Here is a 19,599-nt window from a genome sequence, read left to right as displayed (position 1 = left end):
CCGCTGAGTGGAAAAACCACCCATTTCACTCAATAATTCCTGAGCACCAATGTCCTCCTCTACCTCCTCCTCTTCTTCCTGTCCTGCCCCCACAGGGGTCATGTGGCGTTGAGATCTGTGCGCCACGTCTACCGCACCCTGACCAGCCATTGTTAACAGCATTTGTTCCAGGACGTGCAACAGAGGAATGACGTCGTTCATCCCATAGTCCTGCCGACTCACGAATAGCGTGGCCTCCTCAAAGGGCCTGAGCAAGCGGCAGGTGTCACGCATGAGCTGCCAATGGCTGACATCTAAGTTACACAGGGAGTACCTTTATCCGCTTTTAACATCAGGAAATCTGTGATGGCCTTTCGCTGTTCGTAAAGGCGGTCTAACATATGTAGGGTTGAATTCCACCTTGTTGCAACGTCACAGCATGAGGAGTCGGTACGGGGGCCCATGGCAGATTACGTGCCTGGCAGCAGCAATGGGAGGCCCGTAATCTGGCAGCACCCTATGTCAAAAAATTGAACACACCAGCAGTGTGAGGAGACCTGAAAGTGGCACATGGCAGAGTGTGGCGATGGAGACAGCAGCAATGGGAGGCCGTACAGGGACCCATGAGAGACTCTGGAACTGGCAGCAGCATGAGGAGGCGGTATATAGGGGCCCATGGCAGATTAGGGGCCTGGCAGCAGCTATGGGAGGCCCGTAATCTGCCAGCACCCTATGTCAAAAAATTCAACACAACAGCAGTGTGTGAGGAGACCTGAAAGTGGCACATGGCAGAGTGTGGCGATGGAGACAGCAGCAATGGGAGGCCGTACAGGGACCCATGAGAGACTCTGGACTTGGCAGCAGCATGAGGAGGCGGTATATAGGGGCCCATGGCAGATTAGGGGCCTGGCAGCAGCTATGGGAGGCCCGTAATCTGCCAGCACCCTATGTCAAAAAATTGAAAACACAAGCAGTGTGAAGAGACCTGAATGTGGCACATGGCAGAGTGTGGCGATGGAGACAGCAGCAATGGGAGGCTGTACAGGGACCCATGAGAGACTCTGGACTTGGCAGCAGCATGAGGAGGCGGTATATAGGGGCCCATGGCAGATTAGGGGCCTGGCAGCAGCTATGGGAGGCCCGTAATCTGCCAGCACCCTATGTCAAAAAATTCAACACACCAGCAGTGTGTGAGGAGACCTGAAAGTGGCACATGGCAGAGTGTGGCGATGGAGACAGCAGCAATGGGAGGCCGTACAGGGACCCATGAGAGACTCTGGACTTGGCAGCAGCATGAGGAGGCGGTATATAGGGGCCCATGGCAGATTAGGGGCCTGGCAGCAGCTATGGGAGGCCCGTAATCTGCCAGCACCCTATGTCAAAAAATTCAACACAACAGCAGTGTGTGAGGAGACCTGAAAGTGGCACATGGCAGAGTGTGGCGATGGAGACAGCAGCAATGGGAGGCCGTACAGGGACCCATGAGAGACTCTGGACTTGGCAGCAGCATGAGGAGGCGGTATATAGGGGCCCATGGCAGATTAGGGGCCTGGCAGCAGCTATGGGAGGCCCGTAATCTGCCAGCACCCTATGTCAAAAAATTCAACACACCAGCAGTGTGAAGAGACCTGAATGTGGCACATGGCAGAGTGTGGCGATGGAAACAGCAGCAATGGGAGGCCGTACAGGGACCCATGAGAGACTCTGGACTTGGCAGCAGCATGAGGAGGCGGTATATAGGGGCCCATGGCAGATTAGGGGCCTGGCAGCAGCTATGGGAGGCCCGTAATCTGCCAGCACCCTATGTCAAAAAATTCAACACAACAGCAGTGTGTGAGGAGACCTGAAAGTGGCACATGGCAGAGTGTGCCGATGGAGACAGCAGCAATGGGAGGCCGTACAGGGACCCATGAGAGACTCTGGACTTGGCAGCAGCATGAGGAGGCGGTATATAGGGGCCCATGGCAGATTAGGGGCCTGGCAGCAGCTATGGGAGGCCCGTAATCTGCCAGCACCCTATGTCAAAAAATTGAAAACACAAGCAGTGTGAAGAGACCTGAATGTGGCACATGGCAGAGTGTGGCGATGGAGACAGCAGCAATGGGAGGCCGTATAGGGACCCATGAGAGACTCTGGACTTGGCAGCAGCATGAGGAGGCGGTATATAGGGGCCCATGGCAGATTAGGGGCCTGGCAGCAGCTATAGGAGGCCCGTAATCTGCCAGCACCCTATGTCAAAAAATTCAACACACCAGCAGTGTGTGAGGAGACCTGAAAGTGGCACATGGCAGAGTGTGGCGATGGAGACAGCAGCAATGGGAGGCCGTACAGGGACCCATGAGAGACTCTGGAACTGGCAGCAGCATGAGGAGGCGGTATATAGGGGCCCATGGCAGATTAGGGGCCTGGCAGCAGCTATAGGGGGCCCGTAATCTGCCAGCACCCTATGTCAAAAAATTCTACACACCAGCAGTGTGTAAGGAGACCTGAAAGTGGCACATGGCAGAGTGTGGCGATGGAGACAGCAGCAATGGGAGGCCGTACAGGGACCCATGAGAGACTCTGGACTTGGCAGCAGCATGAGGAGGCGGTATATAGGGGCCCATGGCAGATTAGGGGCCTGGCAGCAGCTATGGGAGGTCCGTAATCTGCCAGCACCCTATGTCACTCTCCTCGCCAGTACTTCTTCGCCTGGCTGCTGAAAAGGCCGATGTCTCCCCCCGTTCCTGACCGCCCTCTGTTAGCTCTTCCTCACTGTACAGTGGGGCTGAGCCCACAGCATGCGATACTTCGCTTGGTGAGGGAACAGCAAAGGACAGGGGCAGGTAGAGGACATGTGATTTCAGTGGGCTTGCTCCCGGGCCATGCCAACTAACGGTTGTGTCTGACGTACCCACCGACCGTTGGCTGTAGGTGTCAGAGGTGACCTGGGAAGAGGAAGACGACCGAGCCAACCAATCAATGACGGCAGGGTTGTCGGTGGAGACACGACCGCTGGATGACACCGGGAGCACTGGCCTCTGGCTGCGAATAGTGCTGCCTCGACCCCTTCCTCTGCTGCCACGTCTGCTCGCTCCTAAAAAATTGCCTCCTCTGCCACTCCTCTGCATGTTGTCTGACATACTCTTTAATTCAACGATTATGTGTCCCTGAGTAACAATTCTCTGGCACTCAGTAACAATTCTGTCTGTCCCTGAGTAAAAATTCTGTGGCCCTAATTAAAGTTTCTGTGGCCCTGAGTAACAATTCTCTGGCACTCCGTAACAATTCTGTCTGTCCCTGAGTAAAAATTCTGTGGCCCTAAGTAAAGTTTCTGTGGCCCTGAGTAACAATTCTCTGGCACTCAGTAACAATTCTGTCTGTCCCTGAGTAACAATTCTCTGGCACTCAGTAACAATTCTGTCTGTCCCTGAGTAAAAATTCTGTGGCCCTAAGTAAAGTTTCTGTGGCCCTGAGTAACAATTCTCTGGCACTCCGTAACAATTCTGTCTGTCCCTGAGTAACAATTCTCTGGCACTCAGTAACAATTCTGTCTGTCCCTGAGTAAAAATTCTGTGGCCCTAATTAAAGTTTCTGTGGCCCTGAGTAACAATTCTCTGGCACTCCGTAACAATTCTGTCTGTCCCTGAGTATGAATTCTGTGGCCCTAACTAGCGTTTCTTTGTCCCTAAGTAACAGTTCTGTGGCCCTGAGTAACAATTCTGTGTCTGTGCGAGTAACAATTCTGTGGCCCTAAGTAACAGTTCTGTGGCCCTCAGTAACAGTTCTGTGTCTGTGCGAGTAACAATTCTGTGTCTGTGCGAGTAACAATTCTGTGGCCCTAAGTAAAAGTTCTGTGGCCTTCAGTAACAATTCTGTGTCTGTGCGAGTAACAATTCTGTGGCCCTAAGTAAAGTTTCTGTGGCCCTAAGTAACAATTCTCTGGCACTCAGTAACAATTCTGTCTGTCCCTGAGTAACAATTCTCTGGCACTCAGTAACAATTCTGTCTGTCCCTGAGTAAAAATTCTGTGGCCCTAAGTAAAGTTTCTGTGGCCCTGAGTAACAATTCTCTGGCACTCCGTAACAATTCTGTCTGTCCCTGAGTAACAATTCTCTGGCACTCAGTAACAATTCTGTCTGTCCCTGAGTAAAAATTCTGTGGCCCTAAGTAAAGTTTCTGTGGCCCTGAGTAACAATTCTCTGGCACTCCGTAACAATTCTGTCTGTCCCTGAGTATGAATTCTGTGGCCCTAACTAGCGTTTCTTTGTCCCTAAGTAACAGTTCTGTGGCCCTGAGTAACAATTCTGTGTCTGTGCGAGTAACAATTCTGTGGCCCTAAGTAACAGTTCTGTGGCCCTCAGTAACAGTTCTGTGTCTGTGCGAGTAACAATTCTGTGTCTGTGCGAGTAACAATTCTGTGGCCCTAAGTAACAGTTCTGTGGCCCTAAGTAACAATTCTCTGGCACTCAGTAACAATTCTGTCTGTCCCTGAGTAACAATTCTCTGGCACTCAGTAACAATTCTGTCTGTCCCTGAGTAAAAATTCTGTGGCCCTAAGTAAAGTTTCTGTGGCCCTGAGTAACAATTCTCTGGCACTCCGTAACAATTCTGTCTGTCCCTGAGTAACAATTCTCTGGCACTCAGTAACAATTCTGTCTGTCCCTGAGTAAAAATTCTGTGGCCCTAATTAAAGTTTCTGTGGCCCTAAGTAACAATTCTCTGGCACTCAGTAACAATTCTGTCTGTCCCTGAGTAACAATTCTCTGGCACTCCGTAACAATTCTGTCTGTCCCTGAGTAACAATTCTCTGGCACTCAGTAACAATTCTGTCTGTCCCTGAGTAACAATTCTCTGGCACTCAGTAACAATTCTGTCTGTCCCTGAGTAAAAATTCTGTGACCCTAAGTAAAGTTTCTGTGGCCCTGAGTAACAATTCTCTGGCACTCCGTAACAATTCTGTCTGTCCCTGAGTATGAATTCTGTGGCCCTAACTAGCGTTTCTTTGTCCCTAAGTAACAGTTCTGTGGCCCTGAGTAACAATTCTGTGTCTGTGCGAGTAACAATTCTGTGGCCCTAAGTAACAGTTCTGTGGCCCTCAGTAACAGTTCTGTGTCTGTGCGAGTAACAATTCTGTGTCTGTGCGAGTAACAATTCTGTGGCCCTAAGTAAAGTTTCTGTGGCCCTCAGTAACAGTTCTGTGTCTGTGCGAGTAACAATTCTGTGTCTGTGCGAGTAACAATTCTGTGGCCCTAAGTAAAGTTTCTGTGGCCCTAAGTAACAATTCTCTGGCACTCAGTAACAATTCTGTCTGTCCCTGAGTAACAATTCTCTGGCACTCAGTAACAATTCTGTCTGTCCCTGAGTAAAAATTCTGTGGCCCTAAGTAAAGTTTCTGTGGCCCTGAGTAACAATTCTCTGGCACTCCGTAACAATTCTGTCTGTCCCTGAGTAACAATTCTCTGGCACTCAGTAACAATTCTGTCTGTCCCTGAGTAAAAATTCTGTGGCCCTAAGTAAAGTTTCTGTGGCCCTGAGTAACAATTCTCTGGCACTCCGTAACAATTCTGTCTGTCCCTGAGTATGAATTCTGTGGCCCTAACTAGCGTTTCTTTGTCCCTAAGTAACAGTTCTGTGGCCCTGAGTAACAATTCTGTGTCTGTGCGAGTAACAATTCTGTGGCCCTAAGTAACAGTTCTGTGGCCCTCAGTAACAGTTCTGTGTCTGTGCGAGTAACAATTCTGTGTCTGTGCGAGTAACAATTCTGTGGCCCTAAGTAACAGTTCTGTGGCCTTCAGTAACAATTCTGTGTCTGTGCGAGTAACAATTCTGTGTCTGTGCGAGTAACAATTCTGTGGCCCTAAGTAAAGTTTCTGTGGCCCTAAGTAACAATTCTCTGGCACTCAGTAACAATTCTGTCTGTCCCTGAGTAACAATTCTCTGGCACTCAGTAACAATTCTGTCTGTCCCTGAGTAAAAATTCTGTGGCCCTAAGTAAAGTTTCTGGGGCCCTGAGTAACAATTCTCTGGCACTCAGTAACAATTCTGTCTGTCCCTGAGTAACAATTCTCTGGCACTCAGTAACAATTCTGTCTGTCCCTGAGTAAAAATTCTGTGGCCCTAATTAAAGTTTCTGTGGCCCTAAGTAACAATTCTCTGGCACTCAGTAACAATTCTGTCTGTCCCTGAGTAACAATTCTCTGGCACTCAGTAACAATTCTGTCTGTCCCTGAGTAAAAATTCTGTGGCCCTAATAACGTTTCTGTGGCCCTAAGTAACAATTCTCTGGCACTGAGTAACAATTCTGTCTGTCCCTGAGTATGAATTCTGTGGCCCTAACTAGCGTTTCTTTGTCCCTAAATAACGATTCTGTGGCCCTCATTAACAAGTCTGTGTCCCTGAGTAATGGTTCTCTGTCCCTAAGTAACTTTTCTCTGTCCCCAATTATCGTTTCTGTGGCCCTAACTCTGTCCCTGTCCCTAGTACAGAGCGGTCTGCCTCTGTTCAATAACTGCAGGCAAATGAAGAATTCCAAAATGGCCGCTATTTATAGCTCGACCATTACACAGTGCTGGCTGGCTGGCTGCTGATTGGCTGATGCGATCACATGTAGTTGAGGAATGCATTATGGGTCAGCGCGCCTTGTCTGCACGCCTTCCCAGACATCCCCGCTCCGTCGCCGCACATGTCAGCCGCCATTTTCTGAAAAATTTCGATTCGCGCGTCCGAATTAGGCTATTTTTCGGATTCGGCACGAATCGAAATTTTTCCGATATTCGACTCGAATTCCACTTCGGATACTTCGATTTGCTCATCTCTAGAAGTAACAATGCCTATGTCTGCAGTTTTGATATGCAAACATATGCCATAAAGATAAAATCAGTATATCAGCCCATTTTAAAAACGTGGATGCATTTCAATAAGACATTTCAACATTAGTGTTTTTCCTCTTTCATTCACATGCTTATAGTTTTTTCCCAATAACTATATACGTTTTGTTGGTATTGCTTCCATATGTGTTGCAATACCACATTACAAAATACATGTTCTTCCTCTTTCTCTCATATGCCTATCAACCCTTGCACAGTCATCATTTTCCTTAAAAGTATTGTTGCTTCATGACTTGCTCATGTTAGAGGTAAATCATTTTGCCCAAAACTTGTGATCAGAGCTTTTTACATTCATTTTTCTGCACTGTCTCACTGATAACTGTACTTTTGTACAGTTATTCTTTATGCATATGAAGGGCATATTCCATTCAAACTGTAACCTACAAACATAGTGACATCTTGTATGCGGTCTCTTCCCATCAACCTCTGCCCTATAGTTTTTTCAGCCCTGGAATATAAGGAAATAAGTTAACTCCACCTACAGTGCCTTCCCAGAGGCGGGGGACCTTAAAAAGGGGTTCTAACCACTGCCTTAAAGTTCACCCTGGTCTATCCCTCACAGCAAGGTCACCATTGCATGGATCCATTGTGTTCATTTCATTTTACCTTCTCATTCCACCCCAGCATTTTTAAAATTACTGTAATTAAGTGATTGATGGTTGTTAGACCTAATTTAGAATATTGTGTCCAGTTCAAAACTTATCATAGAAAGTATTCAGTAACAGAAAAAGCAGTTGATGCTTTGAATAGACTTTCAGTAAACAGTGGATTAAAACATGTCTGCGACAAGCATAATCAGCAATCTATACTCACAAAAACACACACACACACACACACACACACACACACATATATATATATATATACACGGTATATGTGTGTCAGTGGCTTCTACTTTACAAAGTGGAACCAATAATATAATAGTAAAGTATAATATTGTATATTTCTCCAAAGCTCAGACATCAGCCAAATGTCAATCAGGGGCTGATTCTAATGTTGCTTGTTGGTGCAGCACATACCCAAACCTTAAGACCACCCAGCGCTGTCTTCCTTGTATCACATTATTACATTTGATATGCTTCTAATAATTTGTTTACATTTGTCAATGCCTTTATTTTAAGTGGATTTTTTAAAAATATTGAAAACTAGTGAATGTATACCCTTTTTAGAATGAGCAAGGGGGCTAAAATTATTTTTAAAAAACACTTTTAAATTATTTGGGGTTATCTTATAAAATCTGGATCAAAGAACATTGATGGTATGTCCAATCACATCCCAGCAGTTCAAAATATATGTATCTGATTGGTTGCTAATTTAATCATCTGAATTTTTTATTTCTTATACAGTAACTTAATTGGCCACACTGTTGCACACTAAGCTTATTATATCAGAATTCAGCTTTAATAACAGTTGTGGACCTCTGCATTTTGAATGCTCCATAAAGAAACAATTGAGTACTGTCCGTGATACTTTTTTTATTTGCACTATCATACAAATTTTAGGACAAACAAGCTATCGGGATATGTCCCCTTCTTAAAGGTCCAAGTAGTACTACATACATAATCATACTCAGTACTGCTTGGACCTTGAAGAAGGGGACATACCCCGAAAGCTTGTCCTAAAAATTGTATGTCAGTGCAAATAAAAAAAGTATCACGGACAGTACTCAATTGTTCCTGTTGCAAGTCCACTAATACGGCTACAATCACCTCAAGCAAGATGGAAGACAATGCTCCATAGAAATCATTTACAATTTACTTTTGATGATGCTGTCAGATACCTTGATAAGGATACTATAGAATTACTTAAACATTTATATATTAAAATGAACCTCTCAGACTAGAAATAAAGGAATTGTGATTAATACAGCAGATGGTCAAACATCTTCTATAGTATGAAAGTTGCTGGCCTGTCAACTACCCAACCTTAAAGTATATCTAAAAACAAAAGTTAGAACCAATGCCACGTTTTTATTAATGCCTGTGTCCCCTGTGGGGAAATTTACATTCTCTAATTGCCACAAGAACAAAAATAGAGCGGCAATCTTACAATGGGGTCACCTGTGAAAATTGTCTAAGAGGTGATTGTCTTCACATTTAAATGATAATCTTTTACATAGTTACATAGTTAGTCTGGCTGAAAAAAGACAAAGGTCCATCCAGTTCAACCATAGAAAAAAAAAAGTTATAATTCTATACCCAAAGTTAATCCAGAGGAAGGCAAAAAAAACCCCAGCAAAGCATGATCCAATTTGCTCCTGCAGGGAAAAAAATTCCTTCCTGATCCCCAGAGATGCAATCGGATATTCCCTGGATCAACTTTACTTAATCTAATTATTCTCCCAGTCAGACTTGCCTCGTATGTCCCGGGAGCTTCCCCACTCTGTTGCAGGGGCTGTAGACAGGAAGGTACTTCATGTCACATCTGGTGGTAATGCCCCAAGATGAAACGTTTCTGGGGTAGAATGTATAATTTTATCGATTCTCTTACCCAAATGAATCTTAAAAAAATGTCTTAGGTCTACAGGACAGGAAGTGAAGGGAAATCTCCCTGATGAGCAAAATTGATTTAAAAAAAAAATCTGATAGTTGTTTTAATCCTCACTTAGGCCCCTTTCACACGGCAGGTCCATTCAGGTCTGTCAGTTTTTCCGGTGGACCTGATCGGATGGTCTATTCACCTCCAAGGACAGGCGGGTAAAAAGACCTATGTCCACTTACTCTTGCTTACCTTCGTGTCTGATCCAGTCTGCTAAAAAAAAAATGAGTGGAAGGGTATCGAATTGTATCGAATCAGAGGATTGTCAGGTGTAAATTGACAGCGGAGTCCATTAACACCTTGCCATCCAAAGAACAGAGTGGGCTCTGTTCCTGTCCGCTCTGCAAAAGACCTGTCATCCATCCGCTCTGCTCCGATCAGCAGGGATCTAAGAGCAGATCCCCTGCTGATTGGGATGGAGTCTGCCCCGTCTGAAAGAGCTTATTATATCTAAAATGAAAACAAGTTATGGCTCAGAACAGGTAAATAATTCTAGTAAATGGGAGGGCATAAATCCTAAAAGCCCATTTCAAACAGCAATCCCATTCAAATCCATCTGTTTTTCAGGCTGATCTGAAAGGAAGCTCAATGTCAATTTGTGGGTGGGAGGATGTAAATATTATTCCTGAGTCCCCATCTAAATAAAAATAAAGGATAAAAATGGAGGTTTGTGTCTTTCTGGGCCTAAATGTGATGAATCGGGAATAAAAAAGTTGTAAACGAATGCATGTCTGTTTGCATTCACCTGCTCATAGACCTAACATGGCTTCATTAAACCCTGAGTTCAAGGAGAAAAAACTGAATTGAGACAGAGGTCACAAAAGTGCTGTCTGTTCCGTGTCACTGTGATTCAGCAGAGGATTGGTTCAGGTGCAGTCTATGTAAAAGGGGCCTCAGTAATTCCTGCACAGGGCCTGAATAAAACAGTTGTGACAGGTTCTCTCTAAGTTATTGAGTTTCAGACATAGAAAGAAAAAAGATTTATAGATTTGTTCAGAGCATCACAATTCATCTGCAAATCTCTACTGTGGCTTTATTTGCAGAACAAATCTGTTATGAAGACAGAAACAAATTGTTAGTTTCATTGGGTGTTGCCTTGGCGGTGGTGGGGCTGATACTGATTATCATTCTCGTGTTCCTGCTCACAAGAAGAAGACGAAGCTCAGGATATGAACGAATTTGAGACGCTCACATTCACCACTCACAGCAGTGATAAATCTACTTACCTCAGCACAACCATTTGGCTGCTACCAAAAAGCACCATCTGTCAAATATTTTAACTTGTATAAGTCATGATTATGTAATGAAAACACTGATAAATGATTTCCTTTTCCTTCCCCTTGCTTTACCATATCTGTTCTGGCCATATATATCTATATTCTGCGGGATTTCCGAGTCCATGGAGTCCCACTACCCCTCTCCCTATCCTTTCTCTTCTTCTTCTTTGTTTTCCTTCCTTCCCTCTTGTTCTTTCTACTTCTTTTCTGCCTCTCCTTTTGAGAGTATGTTCACTCGAGGGCAGTCTGCCCCCTTGGGGTGGTTCTGCTCCGGGAGGGCACCATCCTTGCCATGGAGGCTTGCTACATTTTACTTTTCATCTTAGCACTTCTGTGGCTTTGTTACAGTTCTGAGATGACTCTGTTGTTCATCTTGTTTATGCTTGTTGTTTTATGTTGTCATGAATATCTGAGCCCCTGCGTGGGCATGACATCAGCCCGTTTATTTCTCTTGCCTGAAAACAATAAACATTATTGAAACAGAAAACACTGATTTGGGTTAGCCAACTGACACAATGAAAGCCAATGTTTTCTTTATATTGAAGACCTTTTTATTAATAAAGGAATACCTATTTCAGCCCAACTCTGGAAGGAGATGTTCATTTTACAAATGACTGCAATATTTTGTATTTCGATCCCATAGTCACATGCTTCTCATTCAAGGAGTCTACAGGATGATGGATGGTCTATGATCACCCACATAAAAGCAAATTTAAAATTATTTTAACCACCTGCCCTCCTGAGGATATACCCCCCCCCCCCCCTTCCTGACCAGGCCATCTTTTGCATTACGACGCTGCATTACTTTAACTGACAATTGCGCGGTCATGCAATACTGCACCCAAAAGAGATTTATGTCCTTTTTTTCCCACAAATTGAGCTGGCTTTCAGCGGTATTTGATTGCCTGTTCATTTTTATTTTTTTGCGCTAGTAAAAGAAAAAGACCAACAATTTTGAGAAAAAAACAAAATTTTTGATGTAAAAAATCAAATTTCATTATAAAGTTAGGCCAAAATGTTTGTCTTTTCTAAAAAAAAATCCCAATACGTGTAAATTGATTTATGCAAAAGTTACAGTGTTTACAAGTTTACAAATGGCAGTATGGATACTGGAATTTTTTTTTAATCTTTTATTTTTACTAGTAATGGCAGCGATCAGCGACTTATAGCTGGACTACGGCAGGCATTCTGACACTGGGGGATACTGACTTGGTGTCACTGACCTCCCCAGTGACACCAGTACAGTGATCAGTGCTAAAAAAAAAAGCACTGACACTGTACTAATGGCACTGGGCAGGAGGTGGTTAACATGAGGGGCAATCAACAGGTTAACTGTGTGCTGGGTGTGTTATACTAGGGGCCGTGTGTTTGTACTTCACTGTGCTGTGCATGGCCATCCAAAGCAGTGTGCACAACCTGACAAGGAGGAGAACTGTTTTGTTTACAAACAGTTCTCCTCCCCGTCGGAGATGCTTGGCAATCACCGGGCGCCGGCGAGTAATCATCAGCTGGGACCTGGTGATTGACAGCCGCAGCCACGAATGGAAATGTATTATATGTGATTTTGCGCACCCATGCCTCCCTGTAGCAGTATATCTGCTATAGGGCGGTTGGGAAGCAGTTAAATGAGAATTAGTAATTGTTTGTTTATTTTTTACCTCTTTCACCTAAAATTTAAAATACAGTATTTTATTTAGAAATACTTTTTAAGGCCAGGTTCACATACGTACGGCTGTGCGGGCCACAATTTGTATGGGCACGAGAGCACCTTCATTTGAAAGGACTCCCATGCCCCAGGGCATGTAGGGAAGAAGTCCCTGCACTTCTTTGGAAATCAAAGCCAGCAGGGGATTCCCAAGGTTCCCAGTACATTAGCGATTTCCAGAGCGGGAGGTGTGCCATTAGAATTAATGTCACTCGCCCTCGGATCCTGCATCCCTTTGTTTGGGTGGTGCAGCTGCAGGTATTTGTGCGGGTCTTACAGCGGCACCACCAGCAAAGATGTGAACCAAGCCTTCAGCTGAACTTGACTTGTGGTATGTACAACCAAATTACTTTGGGAATGGGAATTCTAGGTCTGGATCTTTGCTGTTTAGATTCAATATCCTAGTCTCACTCCAGATTGTACAGGCAACACTATACATCCGGCAATATGAAGATGAGAGCTACGCCAGCGAAGGGATCCTATCATTCACCCACACTTTCCTGCCCCCTGGCTAATCACACAAATTGTAAACAGACAAGGGTAGATCCTGTTATTTACCCTTCCCTCCTTTCAGCTTGTGTATTCATAGAAAGCCTTGTACCCAGGGGCGGACTGACAACTCATGGGGCCCCCAGGCAATAGGGGATCATGGGGCCCCTGTGTCCTTGCCCAAACTCAAAAAAGCCTATGAAAAAGATACCAGGGGCATCTCAGGGGGCCCCCTACTGACCCTGGTGCCCGAGTTTCCAAATGGTCAGTCCGCCCTTGCTTGTACACTCTGAAAAGAATGCAAGGTGTTTCATGATTACAGAAGGGGATAGATAAGGACTGGTGAAGAACAGGATCCCTTCATTATATGGGAGCCACAGATCTCATCCCTACAGTGCTGAAAGTGTAGCGCTGCTAGTATTTTCTGGCATGAGCAAGACTAAGAATTTGAAACCTAAACAGCATTAATTGAGACCTAGGATTACTGTAAACATTGCAAAAGAATTGCATGTCTAGTGGGTAGCAACTCCAGTCTTCTCACTGTTGAATAGCTATGGGCATTGCTGTTATCCAGCTCTGTGGTTTTACCTGCCAGCTGTGTCCTGTAGTGATGTAGAACTTGGTGGGAGAAACCACAGAGCTCTGCATGAGACATGCTATCTTACAAAGCAGAAAAGTGTCAAATAGTGGCGGTGCTGGTAGCTCTACATCAGAGTAAATATTGGAGTCACCACCTACAGGACAAGTAAGTATTCAACTTCCTCTTTTACACAGTGCTTTGCTATCAAACTTTTTATCCTAGCAAAAAGGTTGATTTAATGTGAACATTTTACATATGACTGGAACAGATTAAAAAGTTATACTGTAGATAACAATTTGAGTAATCAACAGTCAAAAAATCATATTTTATTAAAGGAAATCTGTACATGAGAAGTATTAATGCTACCATTGCTATTTTTGTTGTCTGAAAATGTCATGCTAATCCAAAAGGTTAATTCATTTTAAAGTTACAGACTCAGAACAACTATTCAGGGCCCCATTCACACCTCCACTGAGATGCATTTAATACACATTAGACATGTGCAGTTCATTTCATTCAAATTTGGATCTATCTGAATCTCTGAATTACAATAGTAACAAATTTAAACAAATCCGAAATAATGAAATTAATTTGAATTAAATTAGAAAACTAGAATAGAATAAAATAGATTAGAAAATAAAGAAATAGAAAATAATAGAATAGAACATAATAGAGTAAAATGGAATAAAATAGAAAATAAAAGAATAGAATGAAATAGAATAGAATAGAAAATAAAGGAATAGAGTAGAAAATAATAGAACAGAAAATAAAATAATAGAACAGAAAAAAAATAATAAGTAAAAAAGAGAGAATATAACCATCTTCTGAAATTCAAATAAATTGGAACAGAATAGAGTACAATAGAATAATAAAGAATAGAATAGAAAAGAACAGAATAGAATAGCATATAAAATAATAGAATAGAATATAACGATCTTCCAAAATTCAAATTTCGAATAGAATACATTCAAATAGAATAGATTAAAATAAAATAGAAAATAATAGAAAAGATCAGAATAGAATATAAAAGAATAAAAATAGAATGTAATAGAATAGAATAAAAAAACAATAGAATGGAATAAAATAGAAAGAATATAACCATATTCCAAAATTTTAATTTCAAATAGAATAGAACAGACTATAATAGAAATTAATTGAATTGAAAATTAAAGACTAGAATAGAAAAAAAACAATAGAATATAATAAATTAGAATATAACGGTCTTCCAAACTTTGAATTTCGAATAGAATAAATTCAATTAGAACAGAATAGATTAAAATAGAATAGAAAAGAATAGAATATAAAAGATTAACAAACAATAGAATAAAATAGAAAATAATAGAATATAATAGAAAAACAATAGAATACAATATAACCATCTTCCAAAATTTTATTGTGAATTGAATGAATTTTAATAGAATAAAAAAGAAAAGAATAGAACAGAATAAAATAGAGTAGAATAGAAAAAAACAATAGAATAGAATAAAAATAGAATATAATCATCTTATGAAATTCAAATTTTCAAATAGAATAAATTCAAATAGAAAAGAATAGAAAAAAATTGAACAAAATAGAATATAACCGTCTTCCAAAATTTTAATTTGGAATTGAATAAAAATTCGAACCAAATTTGAAAATGATTAAACTAAACAAAATGAAACAAATTCTGAAAACAAATTAAACTAATTAAATGAATTTAACTAAACAAAATTATTTAAATGACAAATCGCAACTAACCTTTGCTTTCTGCACATGTCTAATACACATGCATATTGCGTGTTAATATGTATTGCATTAAGGCGGCCCATAAATTGAATGGGTTGCCAACACCAATCTGGCCTGCACATTTTTGTAACACGGTGCTGTACTGCAGTGCCACAAAAAAGGAGTTACTTTAGTGCGTTGGGCTACCATTGAAAATAAATGTCATTGCAATACAGTAAGGCATGTAACGTGCATTGAAGAGCACTTGGCTATGAACAGACTCTCAGAACAGGAATTCTGAACTAACTTCGGCAATCCTGCTGACCTGCATTCTTGTTCCAGGTCAGAGACAACCAAAGGAATTTGCCTCCTTATTTGTCAGTATGGGTTTTCTATTCATTTCTGACATGGTTGAATAGATGTACTGTACATACAAAAGCTTAAAGGAGTTGGATCTCTATGGCCTCATTCTCGCTGGTGCTGAGGCTTGTAGACCACATATAGGTCGTTTGTTTATGCATTTGAGATCCAGGTGCTGCATACAAGCAGACCATGGAAACATTTGGAGATGCATTGGCTGCACATAGCCAAACTTAAACTTGACTTGAACACAAACTGTGTGTCTTTTAAGCTCACCTTCATGCCTGTCATATTACAGTAGAATGTGTTGCTGTGTCCGTGTAGCTGTTGCATCCCCATACACTTACACAGAAACAGACGAGGAAACAGTAACAAAGATGGTGACTTTTTTAGATCATGAGGGGTCGGGGCACATAGAAAATTGTCCCCCGGATCTCAATACAATGTATCTCTCTCCTTTCATGGGGGTGGGGACCCCCACTGTTTGTTAAAAAACAAAACAAAAAGATAAATATTAAAAAATAGAATAAGAAATAAAGAAAAAATACCTAGATCAAGGTTTAATCTAGTTCAGTGCCAGGGTTAGTGTTTGGGTCAAATGTCAGGGTCAACAGTCAAGATTTTTTTTTTTATAAATGGTATCAGTGTCAGTGTGTTTTAGGTAATAAAACACAAAATGTGCACTGTTGTTTCTGGGCTGTACTGTGGGTAGAAAGAACAAATAACATACACATATATGGTATCGCTGTGATCGTCAAGAGCTGTAAAATGTATTTTGGGTTGTTCTTTGGTGGTAGATTATGGTTAGAGATGAGCGAATCAAACCAGGCGAAGTGGAATTCGTTTCGAATATCGGGAAAAATTCGATTCGCATCGAATCCGAATTTTAGCCAACTTCGGGTGCACGAATCAAATTTTTCCCGATCAGCCGGCAAAAGTGTCACTGCAGAGAGCTCCGCTATTTCTGACAGTTCTGACAGTTCATTTACAGCGGTTGAAACATTGTATCTATTTGTTTCCATTTAGGATACAGATGTTTTTATTCGGAAATAAATAGATACAATGTTTCAACCGCTGTAAATGTGAAGGAACTGTCAGAGAACTGTCAGAAATAGCGGAGCTCTCTGCAGATACACTTTTTGCTGTACTGGAATACTTCTTATTTTCATTCTTCTTCTTCTTTTCATTCTTCTTCTTCTTCTTCTTCTTCTTCTTCTTCTTCTTTTCATTCTTCTTTTCATTCTTCTTCTTCTTCTTCTTTTCATTCTTCTTCTTCTTCTTTTCATTCTTCTTTTCATTCTTCTTCTTCTTTTCATTCTTCTTCTTCTTCTTTTCATTCTTCTTTTCATTCTTCTTCTTCTTCTTTTCATTCTTCTTCTTCTTCTTTTCATTCTTCTTCTTCTTTTCATTCTTCTTTTCATTCTTCTTCTTCTTTTCATTCTTCTTCTTCTTTTCATTCTTCTTCTTCTTTTCATTCTTCTTTTCATTCTTCTTCTTTTCATTCTTCTTCTTCTTCTTCTTTTCATTCTTCTTTTCATTCTTCTTCTTCTTCTTTTCATTCTTCTTTTCATTCTTCTTCTTCTTCTTCTTTTCATTCTTCTTCTTCTTCTTTTCATTCTTCTTCTACTTCTTTTCATTCTTCTTCTTCTTCTTTTCATTCTTCTTTTCATTCTTCTTCTTCTTTTCATTCTTCTTCTTCTTCTTTTCATTCTTCTTTTCATTCTTCTTCTTCTTCTTTTCATTCTTCTTTTCATTCTTCTTCTTCTTCTTTTCATTCTTCTTCTTCTTCTTCTTTTCATTCTTCTTTTCATTCTTCTTCTTCTTCTTTTCATTCTTCTTTTCATTCTTCTTCTTCTTCTTTTCATTCTTCTTCTTCTTCTTTTCATTCTTCTTCTTCTTCTTTTCATTCTTCTTTTCATTCTTCTTCTTCTTCTTTTCATTCTTCTTCTTCTGCTTTTCATTCTTCTTTTCATTCTTCTTCCTCTTCTTTTCATTCTTCTTTTCATTCTTCTTCTTCTTCTTTTCATTCTTCTTCTTCTTCTTTTCATTCTGCTTTTCATTCTTCTTCTTTTCTTCTTCTTCTTCTGGCAACTCCACCACGCAGCTCATTTTTGTTCCAGTATTACTGTATTTTGCTCCTTCAAAATCCTGAAACTTTCTTTTGGCAGGTGTACAGACTCAGGTACTCAGTGCAGGAATGGTGGGAATCCCTCACAATGGACACAGCAGGTGTACATACAGACCCAGGAATTCAGCACAGGGATGGTGGGAACCCCTCATAATGGGCACAGCAGGTGTGCATACCCAGAACCTCAGCACAGGGATGGTGGGAACCCCTAGTAATGGGCGCAGCAGGTGTGCAGACCTGGGACCTCAGCGCAGGGATGGTAGAAACCCCTCATAATGGGAACAGCAGTTGTACAGACCCAGGAATTTAGCACAGGGATGGTGGGAACTCCTCCTAATGGGCAGAGCAGGTGTACAGACCCAGGAACTCAGCACAGGGATGGTGGGAACTTCTCATAATGGGCGCAGCAGGTGTGCAGACCTGGAACCTCAGCACAGGGATGGTGGGAACCCCTCATAATGGACACAGCAGGTGTGCATACCCAGAACCTCAGCACAGGGATGGTGGGAACCCCTAGTAATGGGCGCAGCAGGTGTGCAGACCTGGGACCTCAGCACAGGGATGGTAGAAACCCCTCATAATGGGAACAGCAGGTGTACAGACCCAGGAATTTAGCACAGGGATGGTGGGAACTCCTCCTAATGGGCAGAGCAGGTGTACAGACCCAGGAACTCAGCACAGGGATGGTGGGAAATTCTCATAATGGACACAGCAGGTGTGCAGACCTGGAACCTCAGCACAGGGATGGTGGGAACCCCTCATAATGGGCACAGCAGGTGTGCATACCCAGAACCTCAGCACAGGGATGGTGGGAACCCCTCATAATGGGCACAGCAGGTGTTAGGGGGTTTAACTCGCCAGCATCCATTAGAGACTGATATAGTAATATAGTTCATTCTTCTTTTCATTCTTCTTTTCATTCTTCTTCTTCTTTTCATTCTTCTTCTTCTTTTCATTCTTCTTCTTCTTTTCATTCTTCTTTTCATTCTTCTTCTTCTTCTTTTCATTCTTCTTCTTCTTCTTTTCATTCTTCTTTTCATTCTTCTCATTCTTCTTTTCATTCTTCTCATTCTTCTTTTCATTCTTCTCATTCTTCTTCTCATTCTTCTTTTCATTCTTCTTCTCATTCTTCTTTTCATTCTTCTTCTTTTCATTCTTCTTTTCATTCTTCTCATTCTTCTTTTCATTCTTCTTTTCATTCTTCTTCTTCTTCTTTTCATTCTTCTTCTTCTTTTCATTCTTCTTTTCATTCTTCTTCTTCTTTTCATTCTTCTCATTCTTCTTTTCATTCTTCTTTTCATTCTTCTTCTTCTTCTTTTCATTCTTCTTCTTCTTCTTTTCATTCTTCTTTTCATTCTTCTTCTTCTTCTTTTCATTCTTCTTCTTCTTTTCATTCCTCTTTTCATTCTTCTTCTTCTTCTTTTCATTCTTCTTCTTCTTTTCATTCTTCTTCTTCTTCTTTTCATTCTTCTTCTTCTTCTTCTTCTTCGTCGTGCCCCGTGACTGCCCAAATGAGTGAAGTGTGCGGTGATTCTAAGATCGACGGCACTCATCTGCATGTCATACTGACTGACAGTATTATTTCTCTTCCCCAGCAGACTCCAAGGGCATTTAAATTAAAGGTACAGTGTTCTGCACTAATATAAAGGCTCTCTGAAGCCTAGAAACCCTTTAAATAAGTTAAATTCGCGGCGAATAAATTCGCATCGAATCGAATTTCTCCCGCAAATTCGGCGAATCAGCCGAATCGAATTTTTGAATAATTCGCTCATCTCTAATTATGGTAGTAACAAGAAACACATAGCTAAATTTAAAACAAATGAGTTTTTTTACTATTTTGGGCCAGTTTTCCTTTGATAATAAAAAAAAAATCAGGAGATATCCATTACCATTTACCATCAAATGAAAGTCCAATTTGTCCTGCAAAAAACAAGGTACAATTCACCTGGATGTACAAAGTAGTTTTGATG

The 19,599-nt window shown here is 41.6% G+C and overlaps 1 protein-coding gene across 2 annotated transcripts in view; it reads left to right on the top strand.

Annotated features, from left to right (window-relative positions):
* LAMP3 (lysosome associated membrane protein 3) overlaps nucleotides 1–19,599 on the top strand; it is a 72,803-nt gene that overhangs the window by 38,677 nt on the left and 14,527 nt on the right. The window contains exon 6 of one of the 2 annotated variants that reach the window (XM_089675580.1): nucleotides 10,430–11,246. The exons of the other annotated variant lie outside the window; for it this stretch is intronic. Coding sequence (XP_089531706.1) covers nucleotides 10,430–10,569 — 140 coding nt within the window. The 3' untranslated portion in view covers nucleotides 10,570–11,246. Of the gene's footprint in view, nucleotides 1–10,429; nucleotides 11,247–19,599 lie in introns of those variants that run through there. 2 annotated transcript variants of the gene reach the window in all.

Source organism: Staurois parvus, unplaced genomic scaffold (genome assembly GCF_062004578.1).
Source record: "Staurois parvus isolate SC_StPar_1 unplaced genomic scaffold, SC_StPar_1.0 ptg000155l, whole genome shotgun sequence".
Lineage (NCBI taxonomy): Eukaryota > Metazoa > Chordata > Amphibia > Anura > Ranidae > Staurois > Staurois parvus.
This window is presented reverse-complemented; position numbering and strand designations above follow the sequence as displayed.